The sequence below is a fragment of the Lupinus angustifolius genome, chromosome LG03, assembly GCF_001865875.1.
Source record: "Lupinus angustifolius cultivar Tanjil chromosome LG03, LupAngTanjil_v1.0, whole genome shotgun sequence".
Classification (NCBI taxonomy): domain Eukaryota; kingdom Viridiplantae; phylum Streptophyta; class Magnoliopsida; order Fabales; family Fabaceae; genus Lupinus; species Lupinus angustifolius.
Window position 1 is genome coordinate 14,000,414 of NC_032011.1, and position 23,820 is coordinate 14,024,233.

At 33.0% G+C, this 23,820-nt stretch overlaps 3 protein-coding genes across 3 annotated transcripts in view; 2 read left to right on the forward strand and 1 right to left on the reverse strand.

Moving 5' to 3' along the window:
* On the forward strand, positions 3,273-4,237 carry LOC109343447. The gene has a single exon (XM_019581717.1). The coding sequence runs from the start codon at positions 3,373-3,375 to the stop codon at positions 4,111-4,113; it is 741 nt and encodes a 246-aa protein (XP_019437262.1). The 5' UTR covers positions 3,273-3,372; the 3' UTR covers positions 4,114-4,237.
* LOC109343448 overlaps positions 3,318-23,820 on the forward strand; it is a 42,588-nt gene continuing 22,085 nt past the window's right edge. The window contains exon 1 of the mRNA XM_019581719.1: positions 3,318-3,386. Coding sequence (XP_019437264.1) covers positions 3,373-3,386 — 14 coding nt within the window. The 5' untranslated portion in view covers positions 3,318-3,372. The remainder of the gene's footprint in view (positions 3,387-23,820) is intronic.
* On the reverse strand, positions 6,287-8,277 carry LOC109343449 (probable chalcone--flavonone isomerase 3). The gene is made up of 5 exons (XM_019581721.1): positions 8,108-8,277; positions 7,916-7,999; positions 7,497-7,652; positions 6,731-6,957; positions 6,287-6,623 (listed from the first exon to the last, which is right to left on the reverse strand). Coding segments are annotated over exons 1-5 (630 nt in total). The 5' UTR covers positions 8,109-8,277; the 3' UTR covers positions 6,287-6,461.

Consider the following 23,820-nt stretch of genomic DNA (forward strand, 5'->3'; position numbering starts at 1 on the left):
CCACAACAAAATGGACTTGCAGAACGAATGAACAGAACCTTACTTGAAAGGATAAGATGTATGTTGTCAAATGTTGGATTGTCAAAAGAATTTTGGGCGAAAGCTGTCAGTACAGCTTGTTACTTGATCAATAGATGTCCATCAACGACTATTGGTTTCAAAACTCCAGAAGAGATGTGGTCGGGGATTCCATCACATTATAAAAATGTGAGGATATTTGGTTGTCCTGCATATGCTCTTAACAAAGAAGGAAAACTTGATGCAATACATTGAAATGCATTTTTCTTGGATATCTAGATGATGTGAAAGGATATAAGTTATGGTGGCCAGAGAAAAGAAAGTGCATTATTAGTAGAGATGTTATTTTTAATGAAGTTGAAATGCTAAAGCCTCATACAGAGTCATCAAGTGAAAATGAAGATCCTAATATCTTGGAAAAGGTGGAGTTTGAGGTGGAGCCAACAAAAGAAAAAACACTTGATCAAGAAGAAGAAGTCCATGATGCATGTACTGATACTGATATCTCTCAATTACAACATTACCAGTTGATTAGGGAAAGGCAAAGGAAATATATAAAACCTCTAGAAAAGTATGGTTATGTTAATTTGGTGTCATACACTCTAAATGTTGCTGATGATATCAGTAATTGTGAACCACAATCATATGAAGTAACTATCAACAACAAAGAAGCTTCCAAATGGATTTCTGCCATGACAGAGGAAATTGAGTCTTTTCATAAGAATCACACTTGGGTTCTTGTGAAGCAGCCGAAGGCTCAAAAGATTGTTGGATGCAAATTGGTCTTTAAGAAGAAGGAAGGGATCATTGGCATTGAAGATGCAAGATTCAAGGCGCGATTAGTGGCCAAACGTTTTACACAAAGAGAAGGCATTAATTTCAATGAAGTTTTCTCTCCTGTGGTAAAACATAGCTCTATTCGCATCCTACTTGCAATTGTAGCTCATTTTGATCTAGAACTTGAGCAACTAGATGTCAAAACGACATTCTTGCATGTTGAGTTGGAGGAATAAATCTACATGAAACAACCTGAAGAATTTGAAGTTCAAGGGATGAAAGATCATGTTTGCTTGCTGAAGAAATCTTTATATGACCTAAAGCAATCTTCCAGACAATGGTATCGACGATTTGACACATTCAGACTTGAAAATGGCTATTCCAGAAGTGAACATGATAGTTGCGTTTACTACAAGAAGCTTGCAAATAAGCCATTCATATATTTGCTTTTATATGTTGATGACATGTTGATCGCATGTAAGAACATGTCAGACATTAGAAACTTGAAAGCTCAATTAAGCTCAGAGTTTGAAATGAAGGACTTGGGAGATGGAAAGAAAAATTCTGGGAATGGAGATTCAGAGGGATAGAAAAGAGGGGACACTCTTTCTATCACAAAAGAAGTACATTGAGAAAGTGTTGGAACGCTTTGGTGTTGGAATGCTTTGGCATGCAAAATGCTAAACCAATCACTACTCCATTGGCGACTTATTTCAAACTTTCATTGGTCTTATATCCACAAACTGAGAATGAAAAAGAGAAGATGTCAAGTGTACCTTATGCTAGTGCGGTTGGTAGTCTCATGTATGCCATGGTGTACACTAGACCAGATATTGCACATGCAGTAAGTGTGGTAAGCAAATATATGACAAATCCTGGTAAAGTTCATTGGAAGGCTGTGAAGTGGATTATACGCTACCTGAAAGGTACCACAAATATATGACTTTTGTATGGTAAAGTCAAAGATGTTCGAAGCAAGATCACTGAATATGTTGACTCAGATTATGCTGGAGATCTAGATAAGTGAATATCGCTCACCAGATATGTCTTTACACTGTTTGGTTGTGCTATTAGTTGGAAAGCAACACTACAATCAATTGTTGTTTTATCTACAACTGAGGCATAGTACATCGCAGTAACATAAGCTGTAAAGAAAGTCATTTGGGAAAAATGTCTAATTGAATAGTTGGGTATACAACTAGAAGAAACAACCATCTATTGTGATAGTCAAAGTGCTACATATCTGACAAAGAATCCAATGTATCATGAAAGAACTAAGCATATTGATGTTCAGATGCATTTTATCAGAGACATAGTGGAGAAAGGAGTTGTTAGAGTGGAGAAAATACTCACTGCAGATAATCCGGCAGACATGATGGCGAAGCCAGTTCCAACTACCAAGTTCAGACATTGTCTAGACTTAATTAATGTTTAGAATCTCTAGTGAACATGAAGAAGAATAGCATGAGAATAACTATGATAGCCTTTTAGTCAAGGTGGAGATTTATTGATTATTGACTAAAAGAAAAAGATGATGAAAAGACTTTCTTGAGCAAGCAAAAAAGGAGTGGCTAAAGATCATCTTGAAGAAATGGAGAATTTCTAGTCAAGTAAAAAGAAGTGGTTATGGTGAACCCAACATTAATGCTCTTTTCCTTTTGGTCACATAATCTTCAAGAGCTTTGACTATAAATAGGAGTGCTCAATGTCATTCTAAGACACACCAAATACTTAACTTAGTGCATATTCTCTCTTATTGTTCTCTTGTTCTAATTGTGTGAGAAATACTTGAGTGAGAGTGAAATTGGGTGTACTTGAGTTTTGGGAAGTGAGTGAAACAGTTGTAGTTCTTTTTTATCATACTGGAATAATATTTGTTGCTCTTTAGTTGTGGACATAGGCAAATTGTCAAATCACATTAAATTTTTGATGTCATTTTCTCTATTATATTTTCTCCATGGGTCTTTTGCTTTAACAAATAGAATTCATAATTATTAATTATTAATTATACAATCCATAAAAATAAGAAACGAGGAAAAAATAATTTTAACTTCTCCATTTTTGTTGCTGTTTGACATTGAAACAGTTTTATTAACAAGCACATGAAAGTCGATAAATAAAGGACAAGAAAAATCTCTCTACTCGAATTGGTTGGATGATATATTCACAACTCACGAGTCATAAATGAAACACGTTGCACTTAACTAACGCGCATGGACAAAACCTGAAATTAATGCATAAATACTTACGTGGATACTCATTGTTCCAACGTGGCATCCACGTTGCACTCTATTGGCCAAGCTTTACACGAAGCGAACGCCACAATGCACCTGATTTCGCAATCCATGCACTTATCTCGTGCCACCTCGTGCTTTTCTCGTTTTCGTTTTCGTATGTCACAAATTAACACAAGCCTCAATCATCTATAGTTCTATACATAACCCTCATGTGTCTTCTTTCTTCTTCTTTATATTGGAATCTAATACAAGAAAAATCAAAACGCAACCTTTTTGGTTATTCCTTTTTCTTATTCTGAGTTGTTTTTGACGGTTACCTTTTTCCCGCCATCGGAGGAAGATGGCGTCGTCTCTCGGAATTCACTGCGGCGGAAGCAATTGTGTAACTGCAAAACACGGAACGTTTCAGAAGCGGTGCGGTGTCACCTTTGCATCTCCGAGTTCCGTTGCGATAAGCGATTATTCACGTTCGACGGTGAGGAAGGGGAGGATCTACGCCGCGGCTACAGAGACGAGTGCGGCGGTTGATGGATTTTTGAGTAACCGGAATAAATACAGTTCGGGAGGAGCGAACGATGCCATTGAAGCACAGGAGAGGTTAGACAAGTGGATCAGGGAGTCGGTGGTGGAGATTGTGAAGAATCTTAAGGAAGCGCCGTTGCTGGTGCAGGTTTACACAAAGAATAAGAACGGCGATGGAGAAACTTCGATTTCGACGGAGAAGAAGGTGGTGGTGGAGGATTGGCCGGAAGTAAAGAAAAGGTGGGAGGCAGGGGAGACTCCATTGCCGGATGGTGTAATTTTCGTGGAGGAAATCGGCAGCGATGAGGATCCGGCGAACGGCGGCGCCGGCAAAGGCGAGGAGAGAACGACGCGAGTTTGGGGGGTTGTGGTTCAGGGAAAAGGTGTTGGATGCGAACCGGTTTGTTATTTGTTGAAAACATGTCGGGTCGGGTCAGGACCCGGAATAGGATTTGGGGTATGTTCGACCCATTTTTGTTTGGTAAGAGTGAAGAGCTTCCGTGAAACAGCTCAATCGCAACTCAAGAATTGTTGGTTGTTGCAGAGTCAGTTACAGTGATGAAAATAAATAGTATTGTAAAATAATGAAATCTGAGTTCATCGAATGTGATGACAATTATAGTAAATTTGTGGATTTGTACAGATTCAATTAATTAATAACTTTCAAGCTAAGTGGATCAAAATGTGGAATAGTTCTCGGTTACCATTTTTTTATTTGGAAAACGTCTCTTTAATTATATTGAATTTTCTTTTCTTTTCTTAAATAGCAATTTGTTGTTTATATTTCATCATTTGGTAATCTGAATTCTTAGATTCAATTCAATATGGTATAGATTGTGTTAATATGGCAATTATTGTAATGTTTTGGGTATGTACAGGCTATAGAGTGAGTGATTATCATGTGGCTAAGGGATCAAAATGAGAAATCTTTATGGGAAAACATTGTCATAGACAAAAAAAAACTAGTACTGCAATAAGAGTGCAATTGAAATTTAATAGTGTTTCTTCTAGACATCTAAACCAATCTATGCAAGGAAGATGGAGCTTGTAAAATAGTTTACCATGCTCGGATAGCAGGCCTAGTCAAGTAAATGACGACATTGACGGATAGGATAAGGTCTTGTCAATAATGTACAGGACCACATACTTCTTCTATAAGATTGTTACATTGTCTACCCAATACAGACATTTGTCATAGGACTAGTCATATCGTTTGCACTTGTATCATCCCCTACCATGCGGCGAGAACAAACTTAGAATACGACTATGACAGCTAAGACATGCTAAAAGACAACCATCCTGGATAAAGCACTATATCAACCAGAATACAGATGTGCTAGAGCTGCCCTACACGATAAAGCAGTCTTGTTTGTCTGGAGCAGCCCCAATAAGAGGAGATCCTCATAATAAAGTTAACATCTCTAACTCTCTTATACTCTTGCATTCTATTCTCCCTATACATATCTCCACATACTGACTTTAGCATTAAATTATCTTTTTAAGTACTCAATTAGGCGCTTATTTCATGCAACATTCAAGCAATACCTTGTCCGCAATCCAGCATTCCAGCCTGGCAACTTAAATACTAAAAACATGATCAATATAAAAGTAAGTATGTTCAGCATGGAAAAAGCTCTTGTAAGTGAGCAACTAATGGTTATCAACTTTTGTTTTGATCTAAAGTACTTCTTGATCTTAAACATTCTAATTTAATGGTGGATACACCCTTACTTGCGCAATTTAGGGACAAATTCACTTTAAAAGAGTCCTATCCGGTCAGCAGAAGGTTTGAGGACTTTCTTAGCATGCACCTCCTCTCAAATGGTTGCTTTAATAATTTAATGTGCACATCACCAGAAGTACATATTCAGGATATTGAAAATGGCTTCTATACTACATTTTTATTTAAATGCATTAAATGAAACACCTTGTTAGTATACCTTTTGCTGTATAGTTCTGTGAAGTATGATGGTTCTCCCTTATCAAGTTTAACTTGCTCCCTCATAGACTTTTCTTAGTGTCTGTTGGAACAAGGCCATTATGTAATATACAAGAAACATTTAAGACATCCTCATAAATGCCCAAGGGAGAACAGCTGGGCAACATAAGAGTAAAAGCTCTTTTCCTTGATACAGTTACACTATCTTTCGTTTTGGAACGAAAACAAAGACTGAGGAAACAAAAGTTATGAGGAGAAAATGAAGTGATTTTTTAATTATTTGGTATGATTTGATCAACCAAATCTTGAATTCTCAAGACATCTTCATTTTCTCTCTGATGGGATAAGGGAAAATTGTTTGTAATTTAATATGTTGAGATCATAATTGTTCCTAATAGGTTAACAAAGTCTCATTACTTCCCATGAACCAACTTGATGTTAAGTCATTAAGTCCGCATCAATTTTAGAAGTCATATAGATTTGTCAACATTACTTATTTTATAACTATTAAATTCACTTACTTTAAGAGTAAGTTATAAAAACCTATTCCTCGTTTTATGCATTCATTTTAGGAAAATTTAATGATTTGAATAAATGAGTATATCTAAACCATTAGATTTTCATAGAATGAAGGACTAAAATGTGAAGTAGGTTTTTTAACTTATTCTTAAAGTAATTAGATTCCCTCTCATTAGTACATAATTATATTAAGTATACAATACCCATATTAATTAGAAATTATAAATTTATAAGTATTTTGTATTTCATTCATGATAAATTATTAATTCTTTAACAAAATGACCTTATGATCGATATCCATTCAAAGAACACTCAAGAATTTCACATGTCACAAGTTTAACATTATTCAGTTATAAGTTAAAAGCAGAAATCTGATGGAGAAAGTTCCGTTTACTACACATCATTGCAAACAAATAACTCAAACATTACACAATACAAAGTGGTCTTCTTCACTTGGACAATTCCACTGAGAGAGTGTTAGCCAAAGAAGCAATGGTTGAGGGAGACACTGCCCTTGAACCACCAAGGTACCATTTCTGAATGGTCTCAACCACATTGGCATTCACTACAACAAATTTTGAGTCATCCTTCCCCTCCAAAGATACCACAATCTGTACAATAAACACAATAAACACAATAAACACAATAAACAACAATGTCATTAGCTAAAGTTACAACTTAAATGCAATAAGCAGTAACTTAAACATCAACTATTTACCTCTGCAGTTTGAGAATCAGCTGAGAAATGATAAGTGATTACTGAATGTTTCTTGAAGTACTTAGACTGCAAAAATTCAACAATTTTTTCCAAAGCTTCTTCTTCCTCCTCTTCATATTTGTCATCAGCTGCCAATCTGTCCCTCACAGCACTCTCAATCTGAACCCCATACTGAGCACCCTTGATCTCTTTGATCACCACAAGTCTAACAACCTTCTCCACGGGAGCTGCACATACACACATGTCTCATTCATTATTGTTTCCGAGAATTTAACAGACAAGAATTTGTTGTCTGAAATTATGACACAAACCATGTCCCAGATCAATGAAAATATGTCATGTCAATTAAAAAATTAAATATTCATTATTTTTATGTTTTTACTTTAATATTATTGGTCCGAGATAATGTTTGGGATACAATTTAGGATAGTAGATCGTTGTCCGAATTTAGCAATATATCACTATTACTTCATTCATATCAATTAATGAACACCAGAGATGATATCATTATAGCTTTCAAGAGGCATGTTTTCAAATCTCAGTTGCTGTCACAATTGAAATTATGTCGTGTCTACCACAATCATGGACAATTATAGGAATATGCAGCCGATGCAGTTGCTAATGCAAAGACTACTAAAACCACAATATTGCAGTCACAACAACCACAGTATTGCAGTCACAACGGCAGTTGCGGACCGCAATGTAAAACCCCTTTTGTCAATAATCTCTTGAGGTATTACTTTGGTTACTGAGGATCATAACTTACCAGAAACGAGGGCATCAAAGAATTCATCATTCTCTTCCAGCTCCTTTGCAGATTTACCTTTCCACTGCTGCAAGTGCCCTACTATTTCAGGGTCCAAGTAAACTCCAATTGAATAGAATTTCACTTGGAGAAAGTGAATCTCCATATCAGTAATCCCTGATCAAAGAAGAAAATCAAGTTATTTCTACATGCAACCTATATATAAACTCAAATGAAAGCAAATAAATCCAACAATTTTTATTAGTGTAGCACAAAATCAAGAACCAATGATCTAGATCCCTTGCACCCTTTTGTTCATTTCTTCAATTTATAACTTGGATTAAAACATTACCTTACAAAATTATTAACAAATCTACCTTACTCCTCAAAATCATATCAAGAAAATGAATTTGGAAGAGTGAAGGATATAAGCAACATACCATGACCTAGCAGAGGTAGGGGCTTGGTAGTTGTGTACTTGGAAGGATAAGAGATTTCATCAACCAATACCACTTCATCAGCCACTGAAATTAGTAAAATCACAAAAAAAAAAAAAATCTTTAAATTATAAGCAGTTCAAATCAAGGAAGAACAATTAGCAACTTATTTGATTGAGAAGAGAGAGTTGTTACTTATTGTCTTTGCAGCAGATGGAGACAGAGACAGTGGAGGAAAAATGGAGAATGAACAAATGTTAAGAGAGATAATTGGCAAAAGGGTTAGGTGGAATACTCGTAGAGTTGCTATGAAATATAAAGGGTATGTGTTTTACAACCTTTCTATGGTTGTTCCTAACAAAGACAAAAAACAATGTGGTAGGTAGAGTGAGTTTATGCACCTACGATGGTTGTTCACGGTATATAGTCTTATATGAAAATTACACCTAACTCATTGCTCATCAAATTAAAATCTCTTTTGAATTTTACATTGTTCGTTAACTCTTAAATATTGGTATAAATAAATAATATATAATATAATATTGATTATGTATGAATTTTTATATTTGACATTAGAAATATATTACACTATTGGTTTGGAATATCTACTTTTTAGGCTTTAAATTGGGCTTCAGATGTAAACAGATTAACATAAAATAAAATGTGAGTGTAACATAAAATACGAGTATTTGGATTGAAATTCATAAAAGTGTCTCTTTCCTCCACTTTGAAAAAAATATAATAAAAATTATCCCCATTAAAAAATAATCTATGAATTGAGGTTTGATTATTATCATTAAAATGATATACAAGAGTAGTTTTGTCCAATCATTAAACTGACGTAAATTTTGACAAGCAATATTGGGTGGCACGAGCACCACCCTTCATTATACCTAACCTACTTATTTTATTAACATAGCTCAATTTTTGTTATTCGCCTCATAAGGTCTTTAGTCAACTTTGCCTGCTTTTATTAATTCACTTCATTCAATTTTCTGGGCATTTAAAAGGGAGTTTTTAATATAACATTCCAATTTTAACATGTGACCCCCTTTTCACTCTTACAGGTTTACTAAATTTGTCATCCTTTCAACTTAAAAATACCCCACAACCTAATATTAGAGGCTTAATGTAATTTATAATTATAAGTTTTTGGGATTATGAGTTAGAGTCATGGAAATCTCTCATTAGAATAAAATAGAACATAATAAATTTAAGGTGAAAATGTAACACTAATTAAATTAATAAGTCGAGAGGGATTACATATTAATAGGAAGATATAAGCATATATCCGAACAAAATAAGAAAAGAAGAGAAGAACCAAATACCACCGAACAAAACATCCCAAGAATCACATAAAACAACATCTAAACCTCCACAAGAGAAAGCAATCCAAGCTTCGCAAAAGAAAACATCTAGATCCTCTTAGTTGCATAAGTCAAATAGCTTCAAATTCTCAAATACTATGAGCATATTGAGTCTATTTGAGATGTAGAGAGTGATGAGAATTGTGGTTTTCCTTTTAACACCAATGCATTGTTTTGGATTTGAATTATTATATGTTTGTCCATTACGAAGAACATATTAGGGGATGGCGATAGAATTAGATAATACTCCGTATTGCATTAATATCTAAGCATGATATCCACGTTCCAAAATATATTATAAACCAATAAGAATGAAGAAAAAAATAATAATGAATATTTAATTTTTTAATTAATCTGACATATTTTTATTGGTTTGAGATAAATATTTTTGTGATGTTAGATATTTTGTCGCGCCCCGATTTTCGGTTGCACGACTTTGTTAGATTTGCAATTACATTTTATAGTTAAAAATGTAAAAAAAATCTTTGAGCCCAATTACACTGGGCTTTTGAATTTTTGATATCCAAGTTCATGAGTAGGTTACAGGGTAGGGAATGTATTAGCATCATACTCGTCCGCCTTAGGCGGTACCCTTCATTAAATTAGATGATTTTAATATTTTTTAAATTTAATTTGATTATTTAATTAATTATTAAAAGGAATAAATTTATTTATTTTTATTATTGTGCATGATAAGACGGACATTGGTCCTACGTATCCCTCTTTTAGATAGGGAATCAATACTACGTAGTTCTTTAGTAGAAACATATTTGTTGGTTGGGTATTTTAATTAAGGACATAACCAACGTAGCGCGACAGTCCGAAGAATGAGTTGAGAAGAAAGAGGCCATCAGGGCGACCGTCTCTCCATCCTTTATGTGGTTGACAAATTTTATTAATGAAAATATTTATTTTTTTGTGTATTTATGAAAAAAGAGTTTTAATTAATTATTAATTTAATTGAAAAATGATTTACTTTGTTGATTTTGTGAATCAATTGAGTGAAAGGAAGCAGCGTAGCGCGACCTTTCAAATATGAGTTGAGAAGAAAGAAGCCTCCAAGACGACCTTCTCTCCACCTTTGATTAATTCTTAAAATTATTTCATTATAATAGTTTCATGTAATTTTATTAATAATCCATTTTATAATGGACATACTCTAATTACTTTTATCATTGAAACTTTTTAATTATTTACAAAAAAAATAAAGGATTAGTTAATTGCTAAAAAATCATAAAAAAGTTTGTTAATTACTTAATTATTAGCTATATTAAATGGATTTTTATCTTTTTTTGTTATTTATTAAGAAAAAGTTTGTTAATTAATTGCTAAAAAAGATCATTTTGTTATTAGTTATTTATTTCGTATAAAAAATTATTTATTTATTTTTATTTCTGTGATTGAATCTTTGTTTAATATTAAAAAAACTACATTTTTATTTGCTAAATGGTGTTGATTTTATAACATGTAAATATAAACATAATGCAAAAAGAGAAGAAAAATAAAAGCTGGTGAGAGCAATGATCCACTGAAAACAAATGCAGATGTGAAAAGCCATGTGTCTGCTCCTTAATGGCTTGAAAATGGTGCAGTGTACCGAGACATGTGTCGCTGTGGGACCGATTGAAAGAAAGGGTGCACTGAGCCAATTGTAGGCGCGTCCGCAGGGAATAATGCACCAGAAGAAGGGTAGATCTAGTAGTTGGGTGCAGTGTAACTGGGATGTGTTTCGCCTTGTGATTGGATAGAGTGGAGTCAACGTGATGGCGAGAAAAAGTATGCAAAATCCATGGTTCTGGATTATTGTCAAAATGAATGCGTAGAGCCAAAAATGCTCTCATCCACAGTGGATCTCTAAGCTTTGCACTTTCTCTCTCTCAACGTGTTTTCTCTAACAAAAGGCATTCTGACAGTGTATTTCAGTGTTTGTAGTGTTTCTAGTGTGTTTTTTTAACCTAAGCTCTATTTATAATGAAATTTTAACCACTAAATCTCTAAAATTAGGTTAACTAATTTTTCATCTAATTACTTAACTTTAGGAATCCTAACAACACAACTTTGACTCGCATTTTACTATTTGTTTTATTATCTTTTAAATTCAAATGATGCTTCTTAAATGGAATAAACTTAGCATTTTCATTTAATTACTTTAATAAATCCGAAAATAATTACAAAAAACCATAAAAATAGTCTTAATTATTTTTATTCATTTAATATTATAATTTAAAAAAATACTAAAATAAATAAAGTCATTTTATTAATTGTTTTTTAGGGACAAATGTATGAGTTCCTAGAAGCTATCTTTTACTGCATTTTTTATTCACTTTTTGAAAAATTAATTTTTTGGGAAATCAGTTGTTTTAAATTTAATTTTTGGTTAACCTAATCATTTAGATTTAAGAACCTTAAAATAACATGTTTATTACTATTTTTGAATTCTGATTAACATAACCACTTAAATTTATGAACCTTAACAACATTAATTTGACCTTCTTATTTTGACTTTGTTGTTTTGGTTAACTTGATCGCTTAGATTTAGGAACCTTAACAAATGATTTAGTTTTATTATTTTAGAAAACCATATTCGAAATTCTATTATTTTTTATTTAAAAAGTTTTGGGCTTTTTCTATGCCGGACAAAAATGTGTGTTCAAAAGATGCCCCTTTTTAATTTTTACTTACTTGATAGCAAGCAAATCAAAGTTTTGAGAGATATCATGGTAAGTAACCAATAAAGAAGTGAATGTTATTTTGTCGATGCTAAGAAAGAGCCCTTTGGGAAAGTACTAAAATTTGATGACACCGATCGATGCTCTACTGGTGGACTAGGGATTTGTCTAGTCACCCGTATTGCCATAATGAACCACGAATTTGTTGAGGTAGTTCCCACGTTTGCCATGATGAACCAGATATTTTTTGATGCAGTTCCCTCGTTTGCCATGATGAACCATGGATTTGTTGAGGCAATTCCCGCATTTGTCTTAACGAACGAGGGATTTGTTGAGGAAATTTTCGCATTTGTCGTGATGAACCAGGGATTTGTTGAGGCAATTCTCGCATTTGCCGTGATGAAGTAGGGATTTGTTGAGGAAATTTAAGCATTTGCCGTGATGAACCAGGGAATTGTTGAGGCAATTCCCGTATCTGCCGTGATTAATTAGGGTTTCGTTAAGGCAATTTTTGCATTTGCCGTGATGAACCAGAGATTTGTTGAGGCAATTCCCACATTTGCCGTGATGAGCCAAGGATTTGATGAGACAATTTCTACATTTGTCATGATGAATTAGAGATTTGTTGAGGCAATTCCCACATTTGTCGTGATGGACCAGGGATTTGTTGAGGCAATTCTCACATTTGCCGTGATGGATCAAGGATTTGTTGAGGCAGTTCCCCCATTTGTCGTGATGAACTAGGGATTTGATGAGGCAATTCCCGCATTTGCCCTGATGAACCAAGGATTTGTTGAGGCAATTCACGCATTTGCCCTGATGAACCAAGGATTTGTTGAGGCAATTCACGCATTTGCCATGATGAACCAGAGATTTGATGAGGCAATTCCCGCATTTGCCATGATGAACCAAGTATTTGTTGAGGTAATTCCCGCATTTGCCGTGATGGACCAGGGATTTTTTGAGGCAATTCTCGCATTTTTCGTGTGCACCAGATATTTGCGAGGCAATTCTCGCATTTTCCGTGATGAACCAGAGATTTGATGAGGCAATTCCCGTATTTGCCATGATGGACCAAGGATTTGTTGAGGCAATTCCCGCATTTGTCGTGATGAACTAGATATTTGATGAGACAATTCGCGCATTTGCTATGATAAACTAAGGATTTGTTGAAGCAATTCCCGCATTTGTCGTGAGGGACTAAGGATTTGTTGAAGAAATTCTCACATTTGTCGTAATGAACCAGAGATTTGTTGAGGCAATTCCCGCATTTTCCGTGATGAACTAGGGATTTGTTGAGGTAATTCCTGCATTTGCTGTGAAGAATCGGGGATTTGTTGAGGTCATTCCTGCATTTGCCGTGAAGAATCAGGGATTTGTTGAGGCACTCGTGATGTCATAGAGAATCAGGGATTTGTTGAACATCCGTCCTGCCATAGAGAATTAGGAATTTGCTGAGGCACCCGTGCTTCCATAGGGAATCAGGGATTTGCTTAGGCATCCGTGCTGCCATAGAGAATCAGGGATTTGTTGAGGCACCCGTGTTGCCATAAGGAGATTTTTTTTGTGAAGCTAGAAAATTCACTTGTTGAATGTAATGTTCTGCACTGATTGTTAATGCAGACATTGTGTAGAAATGTATGTTGAGATATATGATATGAAATTTTTGGTTTGTATGTTTATGTTTATTAGAGGAATGGTGTAGAGATGCTTGTTTGAATGTTTAGTTATATGCAATGCCATGATTTGTTTGTGCTTATTGAAAGAATAGTGTAGGGATGCATGTTTGAATGCTTGGTTATATGTAATTCACTGTTTTTGTTTGTTTTTTTATGCTCATTAGAAGAATAATGTAGGGATGCATGTTTAAATGCTTGGTTATATGCAAATGTGATATTTTGTTTGTTTGTGCTTATTAGAAGAATAATGTAGGGATGCATGTTAAAATGCTTGGTTATATGCAATGGAATGTTATGTTTGTTTGTGCTTATTAGAAGAATAATGTAAGGATGCACGTTTGAATGTTTGGTTATATGCAATGCAATGTTTTGTTTGTTTGTACTTATTAGTAGAATAATGTAGGGATGCATGTTTGAATGATGAGTTATATGTAATGCAATGTTTTGTTTGTTTGTGCTATAATGATTAGTGTATGAATATGATTATGCATTGCTAGATATAGTTATGTTGTAATGTATGTATGTCATATATGAGTACTATATGTCTTGTTTGAGTGTCATGAAATTATGAGTAGGCTCATGCCCTAATCTAATGTATCACTTATGATTTATTTTTTGGATGGAATTCATCAACTTTTATAGACCCTGAAAGTGCAAAGTGTCAAGGATAGGACTAACATGTCTTTGCCTATGTTTTTATGAAGAAAATGTTCTAATAAAGCTTGAAGATAGCTCAACAATCAACATGCCTTCTGCTCATTTGGTCATATCTAAACTAGGGTGTAAATTGAGTCTATAATCTAAGTAGTCTGGGATATGTGCTGTAGTAAGTGAGTATAAGTTAGGTGAACCTAGGTGCTAGTCTTTTAAGCCATCTTAATTGTCATATCATATTCACGAGACATATCATCTAGTTAATTGTATGTTCATGCATCTATCATACATGCTATACATGCATATTAGGCATAATATAATTGGTAAAACATGTATATATATTGTGCATAACATATGAGAAGTTTACCATTTGAAACATATGCATAAATGTTCCAATTAATCGATTAATGTGGTAACTTAATCGATTAACTCAACTGATTTTCTTTTAAATGTGTGTTTTCTATTTGAACTGAATTTCGTGTCATTTTGTTGCCCCGTTAATCGATTAAAGAGAAGCCTTAATCGATTAACTAGTAAAGTATTTGTTATAACTGAAATTTGTTTAACTGTGTAACTGTTTTCCAACAAACGTAACCGCCTATTCTCTATGCTATAAATACAAGGCATTATTCAGAAAACCATAGCATTACACTCTATTGTATAGGGCTGTTTAGAGAGCATTTTGCATACGTCTTTTATTATATTTTTGCAAGAGAGTTGCATGCGTGAGAAGAGAGATTATGTTGGTTTAATTGCTGTTATAATATGCTTACTGTTTTTTATAATTCTGTATTCATTCTTATCTTGTTCACATGCTCATGCATTAGATATTATTAGAGAGAAATTATCTGTATACTAATATTGATTAACTCATTTGAATCTTGATGACTTAAGTGGTTAGTAAAAGGGTTAATCTTTGAGTTTTTATCTTGTCATATTTTAAGCATTATTGTGCTTAGTATACCTTGCTGTTTAACGTGTTTTTGTGTAGTCTGGATTTGTCTCTTGGTGTGAGATCACCATAGAGATTGAGGTTCTTCACCAAGGCTAGGAGGTCTTGATTTGAGGATAAGAATCTTGGCTGGGGCTAGTTCGCGAGAAAGGTTTTCTCAAGAGGCGAAGGGTAGAGTCAAACCAAGGATTTAGAGGTCCTAGATTTCAAGAAGGGAGCATCCTATGTGCTAAATTGAATTGGTATTTGTATCCATATTTCAATATTGTGAAGAAAGAAAATTTCCCTGATCCAGAAGGGGAGGCCTGGATGTAGTTTGCAGTGGACCGCAAATGAACCAGGATAAAAATCCTTTGTGTAGTGTTCTTTCTCTCTTTATCTTCTTTATGTTTCTTGCCATTATAAATTGAATCTGTAATTGAAAAGTTGGATATTTGTTTACTGCCATATACTTAATAATTGTGCATAAAAATATATGTATTATATCTGTTCAATTTTGTTTTAATTACTGTACAAATTGCACGTCTGATCATTCTGTTCTGTGCAATAGTTAATCGATTAAACCCTGCTGTTAATCGATTAACTGAGTTGTTTTCCAGCAGTTGGGTTTTGGTTCAAGAAGCGGTGATAGATAACCGCTACACCTATTCAACCCCCCTTCTAGGTGTTCCTAGGCCACTGATACCTAACAGACCCGACTGAAGTTGCCCTTGTCCCTTAATGTTGATTGGTACCATAGTTTTCTTTCATCAAAATTTGCCCAAATTTACTTGAAGGTGTCTTTCTCTTCCGGTGATCCATATACCGCTCCGGTATGATCTTGAGGACAATGACTAAACCCAGTCATACTGCCCTAGTGTAGGTTAGATGAAGGCTTCTTGCCAAAGCATTGGTTTTCTTGTGACAATAATACTTACCTAGTGTCCTTATTTTGAACTCTTGTCTTCATCCAGATGATATTGCATATAAATTTGCTTTAGTTTGGGTGATTGAGGATGAATAGTATTAATTCTTCATTTTGAGGGTGTTCATTTAATTTTTCCTAATTTTTGCCGAGAATACCTTATGTAGGCATATGTCGGGAATTCTCTTATTTTATTATGACTCTAAGCCCCTTTTTGTAGGTTTTCGACTTAGAACATCTCTCCTTTTCCTAGGTTGCCAACGTGAGTTTTCAACCTAGCACTCTTTTTTTTTTCTTTCCTATTCTTTCATTAATTTTTTGTTTTTGTGAACACCCTTATATGTGATGACTTTACTTGGTACGAAGCACATGAAGACTTCTTTGAGCCAATGCGAAAGTTGTTCTTGATGATGATAACTTAAGATCACTCTCCTTCTTATTTAAGGGATTTTGGCTTGTTGTGATCAAATCAACTTATTGAATCATAAAAAGTCACTTCACAATTACTTCAGTTTTAAGCTTTTTATAAACTTTCACAAGAAAATGATATCAACTCCAAAAATTGCTCTAGTTTGGGCTTCTTTTGACCTTCCACTACCATAGTGTGAGATAATCCAAGTCATTCTTCTATTCAAATTGATTTGGTAAACTTGGACTGTAAGGCTTTAGACTATGAATCATCTTAAAATTTGTCCCAGTTTGAGAGGCTTCCAATTTTCCTTTGACTTTTTTGCTTTATTTCATGCATAACTTTTTTTCTAAAGTAATGATCATGCAAATTTTGGTAAGTGTTTGGGATATGAGCGGCGATATCGTAGTGATGATAAAATTTACTTTTGGTTTGGCTTGGGTAGATATGGTGGTGATAGTTATGATAGAATTGAATTTATGTTTGGCTTATGAGTGATGGCAAACTTATGAAGGATAGAAGGTTGAGCTTGTGTTTGAGTTTTGATTGTGGTTGATGATATTTAATTTGTGTTTGGGCTTGTGTTGATATGATGGTGATAATTAATTTTAACATATGCATTAAAGATGAGATATTTTATCAAAATTTTATGAGACTTGTGGAGTCAGCATTTTTTTGTTATGATGCGCATCTTAGGCAAATAAATCCTCGACAATGTCTTTTTAAGCTTGTATCGTGGCTGGGCTAAGGGTTTTCAAGAAAAAGATATAAGGCTCAAAACTTATGTTTCCCATACTCACCTTTCACATTTCTTCTTTTTCCTATTTTTCATTAGTTTTCTAGCATGACATTTAACTATTAAGAAAATTTTCTGGATAAGAATGGCCTAAGATTTTGGCGAAATTTTTTCATGTTGCACTTTACTGTACCCTAACTTTTGCCTGAGATATTTATTGAAGATTCTCAGTGGGCTTTCGTTTTTCTCTCTTTTGTTGCTTTTTTTTTTTTTTTTTGCACTTTAAGCAGAGGAATGCTCTTTGTATCTTCTTATCCTTCGGGCACATGTATTGTGAAAAAATACATTTTTCCTTTTAATAGTTGAATGTCATAGAAAACGATTAAAAAACTACCCTCTCGGGCTATTGAAATATTGAGGGTTATTAAAATATTATCTTTTTCCATGATGTTTGGGTTCAAATGGGGTGACTGAGGATATCTTCATGGTGTTTAGAAATTATAAAAAAAAATGCATTGTGTCATAAGAAAAAACCTGTCTGAAGATGTACATCATTTTTTTGGTTCTTTCATTTGCATCATACTTCATTTTATTTTTGAATCAAATATATCATACTAATGCATAGATTAATTTTATTTGGTTGTGTTTTTTGTTTTTTTTGGTAAATATGATTGATAGAGTATAGTGTGGGATGATAGCGTGAGGTATGAAATGATGAAATTGGCATGATTAATGTATTAGTATATACTTGTTAAAAATATATGCATTTGAAAGTAAATCTTTCTCAGTGAATGCATGAATGGTTTAATCTTGACTGGGGTCCTCAAATGAGGAGAATTTTTTCAAATATAATTGGTCTCCAATTTAGTTGGGGTTGAAGACAATGCACTATCGAGTATGAACTCCACCACAAATTTGGAGTTCTCTATCTTCTTGAATGTCTTCTGTTTCAATAGTGATTGCCTTCGGTCGAGTCTAAAATTATTGTTCTTAAAACCAATCTTCAATTGATGAGTGTCTTCAATAATGGGATCATGAAGTGCATGTCGAAAAATGATTTCTTATTAATGCATGATGTACATAAAGTGAATTTATTTTATTTTATCATGTTACATGAATTGAAATGCAACTTATAACTCGAAATGATGCATAAAATGCAAATATGCTAACTTTGAGCTCATACTATGTATTATGTATATGAGGACACGTTTTGGGATGTATAAATGATATGATATTAATATTTTTGAAGTGTATGATGCATGTGATTTTATTTTTAGTGCATGAGACTCTTACAAGATACGACTTATGATGCATATGAATTTGAATGCATTAAAGCTATAAGAAGATGTATGAAATGTTTTATTTTTGCTTTTTTTAGATGGGAATGTTTGTGATAATGAAATTAAAATGTATGATATGATAGTGCATGAAATTGAATATTTTGAATGATTCTTTTATGAATGTATGTGTATGTATGAATGATGTCTTTATTATCTTTTTAAGGTGCATATATATGAGTGAATGAATGCGTAATAATGCATGAATGAATTATTAGTTAATGAATGATTATCTTTCTTTTTTATGCTTGATTGAATGAATGAATGAATTTTTTTTTCCAGAATGATTGAGTGAATGGTTAACATATAGATGAGTGTATGATTACTGTATTTTTAATTTTTAAATGAATGTACGAATGAATAATTTATTTTTTCTTTTTTTTCTTTAATGCATGAATTAAAAAATAGAAGAGTGTATGAAAAATGTATGCATATATGTGAGATAAATAAGTTGATGTATATATGAACCATGTGTTTATTATCTTTTTAAGGTGTATGTATATGAGTGAATTAATGTGTAATAATGCATCAATGAATGCATAAGTTAATGAATGATTATTTTTATAATGTGTGAGAGAAGATATAACTAAATTAATGAGTAATTTTTCTATTTAAATGTGTGAATGAATGAACAATGTAGTTTTTTTTTATGAGTTGTATAAAGGTATAATTACATGATGTATTTTTATTTTTCATTTTGGTTGCATGAATGAGTAATAGAATGAATCAATTAGGGAATAAATGTTTGAGTTATATTTGTATTTTACATGAATGAATGCATGAATTATATTTTTATGCATGAGTAAATAGATGAATATATAAATAAATAAGAGAATATAAGAATGATGTATTTTATCTTTTTAAAAATGCATATATGGGTAGCTAATTAAAAGAATGTATGAGTAATATATTCTTCTTATATGCACACATGAATGAATTATTTTGAACTATAGTTTTTTTTGAGTTAGCATATGCATGGATGTAATGATTTTTTTGAACGATATATGTACGAATGTATGCATCAGTCAATCAATGAAGATTTTTATTTTTTGAATGCATAATTGAATGAATGTTTGAATATGTACTTTTTATGTTTATGCATTCATGGATGACTTTTGTTTTTGAATGATGTGTTTTTATTAATGCATGGCAAATGAAATGTCTAAAAATGTAAAATGCATGCCCCTTAGGGTAATAAACTCTATCTTAGGGCTGGTTTAGCCATCATTACGATTAACCTGTATCTAATTCTATTTATTTTTGAAATTATTTTCTATCGTTCAGGCTAACTTGGGGTAAAGGCGAGTTACCCATGTTTTTTTTAAAATCTATTTTTATTTTTTGGAACAAGAGTCCCAAATGTTATGATATAATATAACATGATATATTTCCCAAATTTTCCAATATGTATACTTACAAGGGTTTTTTATTATCTAAGGAACAACATCCTATGATAGAGTTTTAAGCTACAGTGAACGCCTTAGCAAGCTAGACTCCCTATAAGGTGCTTATATTACATCTCTCTCAAAAGAGAAACCCAAGTATTATGGAGTTAGAAACAAGAGCCCAGTTTGAGCGGCTAACTCATAATATTTGGTAACAATATGAGTGGTCCACATCAACAACACTTAGAAACGGTAAAGACCATGACTAGTGAGGCTAGTGTCCATACTATCCAAAAATGTTTCATTAATATCCGGGTGTCACTACAATAAAACAACCTTTTAGCCACGGTCAAAACCGTGGCTAATTTGGAAAAAAAATCGTAGCTAGTTTTAGTGGCCACGCTTATTGTTTCCCTGGCAAGGAATGGCGTTACTAAAAATTAGCCACGATCAATATGTGATACTGCTACGCTTTACCAAAATGTGGTGACATTTAGTTAGCCACAGTCTGTTGTACGCAGCTACGGTCCTGACCGTGGCTAAGTTGTGCATTTTGCCACATCATAACCGTGGCTAAGTTGAGGATTTTGCCACACTCTCCGTGGCTAAGTTGTGGATTTTGCCACACTTTGCCATGGCTCAATTGTGAATTTTGCATGCAATAATCATCAATCTTTATAAAGATTTTGAGTATAGTAAATTTAAAACATGTAAGCTGATATAACCAGATATGCATAATCAATTAATCATCTCTAATATTTCTCAATAAGGTGCTGCCCACATCATGAACAAGGAATGTCACTAATGATAGGTCATATTCAAATTTGACAAAGTAAGAAATGTTCTATTACACAAGAAAGCTATTCAATGTCAATCAATCCATTAATTTATATTCACTTAAATATTTGAAACCATTGAAGATTGTAAGAAAAAATCATAAATTCCACAACCAAAATCTGCATGTATCGTTTGAAAAATGAGATCCCTCCACCCCCTCTCAATGTTCTCCACTATAGTGGTATTTCCATACCTGCATTCAAAGTCCAATTGAAACAGAAGCAAGCATATTAGTAAAATTGCAGAAATTGATAACAAAAGAAAGATTCAATAAAACTAATAAAGAGCATAAAAAACAATCACCCATCTTCTTCAGGCACAACACCACGTGTAAGCTTGACAACAATAACTCATTTCAGACTCTTCAAACACAAGTCTCACCTGCAAAATTGACATTAAATATTAAATATTGCCCCATCATTCATACATATTCAACATTAAAAATTACCAAAACACCTAAAGACAAAACCACATTTCATTCTTACAATTTCAATGGATTCAAATATTGGAGTGTTGATAGAATAAGCTTTGATGGAAGAAGCTCTAACAAAACCAAAATTATTAAACAAGTTAATAAATATAAGTTATTGATAACAATAACAATGGGGAGAATACATGCTTAAGTAGAAGGCGAGGATGCATGTAAAAACCCTTATACACTCAATACATATATATTAAATCCTATTATATATACAAGCTAAAAATGAATCCAGTAAGCGAACAATGTTCTTACATGTCTACTAGGCATATAACCCTCATACTCGTGGCCTACCTATCAAACAACACAATGATAGTGATGCACGTGAATGAATGATATATATTGTATACAAAATTTAGAATGATAAAAATCATATGAATAGTTGTCAATAACATTACAAAAGTTGACGATGATTACCTTTTCATCCATAAGAAAGTAGTCTTGAATAAATAATGCATCTGTATAAGAATGGAACAGACATATATTGTTGGATAGTATATGGAGTGGAACACAATCTACAACTTTTGTCAAGAACAGAGCATGTAATGAGATTTATATTGTACAAAGTTTAAACCAACTTGGTTGGAATCACTAATAAACCAAGCATCATATGCACCTTCATCTGCAAATTTTATACATTTATCAAATGTTTAACATTCATAAATAAATCAAATTACAAAATATACTTCAAGGTTCCAAGCGTAACTTGATACTACAAACATGTTTTAAATTTTATGTGCCTATCAAGCGAAAGTAAACCAATGGCAGCCAGGATAATAGTATCTCCTATGGGTTTTCTAATGATTAACTAAAATACAAGTTTGATGCAGTGTAATGATTGAAGAAGACAATAGTCCCAATTAATGCAGAAGTCCCCACATGCATCATCCAAAATTGAGAATGCTAAAACAAGGTTGAGAGGGACAAAGAAGTACAAATCACTCTTAATTTTTCAAACTCAACAAATAAAGCAAAAAAACTGAGAGACAAGTAAAACAAAACTTGCATTACATATACAACATGCATATTCCAACAAATTCGATGGCATGTCATTTTGCAATAGTCACCAAAATCATTTGCATTCACAAAATAATAATACTCTTTTTTTACCTCTCCATCCAAAGCTTGGATGGCACTTGATGCTTCCTTAGTTAAGTTGTAAGTGATAAACCTGAATCCTATGGATCTACCAAAATCACGATCCACATTATTCTCCTAAAAACATATTAGTTATAAGTGCAATAGTGTCATCACAAATAATACAGAATTAATGCATAATATATAAATAAACAAGCAATATTAGTTGTCTTTGTGCATCTACTAAAATTGAGAATATGAAAATTAATCTTAACAAAGACACATGAGAAAATAACTACACTACCAAATCATAATTAGGTGTAGAAACACATTGTGATCATGTCTCACATTCAAAAGTTCATTGGTTGCGTCATTTTTCATGTTATTAAAAACTCTTTTTTTTCAAATTCATTAAAAATTGTTGTATAAGTTGTTTATTTGCACAAATAATTGTTGGCTTATCGCTGCATAAATCAAGTTATTCGTTGAAATAAAAACTATTACTTACTTAAATTTATCCTATGGTAACCAACCCTAGTCTGTATTGCATACTAGACAATTGTTATTTTCTCATATGTTATCTTATTCTCTATGCGTTCTCTGCAAATTGTTATTGAACTCAAGATTAAGGCACACATAAGAGAATGAGAAACACAAAAAGGTATATGGAAAAGAAAAACAATGAAAGATATTAATTAGGTAAAAGGATAAGAAAACAAAATGCAAGGGGGTGAAGGACATTTAGACCAAAGTTCTAGCATAATCCTACAAAAGTCTTACCCACTAAATTTAAAATGACTAAGCATAAATGCATTTTCAAAAAATATAAGAAGTGAAATCAGTAGTAATGAAAGCTTCCTATGAAGTAACATTTGGAAGACATTATTGCTGCTCCAACCATGTTATATCACATTTTGATAAATAAAAAATGTAGAACACTAGGAAAATTTTGCCAGGTAAAGATTATATGCAAATACTAAATTGCAGAAATTTCTTGCTAACATAGAAGCAAACTCAACCTATCTCTCATCTTTCATCTTGAGCCTGGAGAAATTTTATCCCGAAAGTATTCAATTGCATTGAGTACTCACTAAGACAAACAATTGTGCTATGAAACTTAAAATAACTCAATTAACACCATCTTTTCAAAGTGAAATAATATTTCACTAATTAAACCTAAAAAACTAAACCCCCAATCTCACTTATTAGTATAGATATGAAGGATCTAAAGTGAAAGAGTAACCAAATTGTGAAATACATAGTTGTCTAGTTACTTCTTCGATGAAATCAGAGATCTCACCGACTTTCTCCTCAACTTCTTGACAAATATACCGAACCATATGCTGGATTTGCTTCTACATGTCTGAGTAGTTCATTTTCGGAATCACATAAGACCAAGATTGCTTCTACACCATATCCGAATC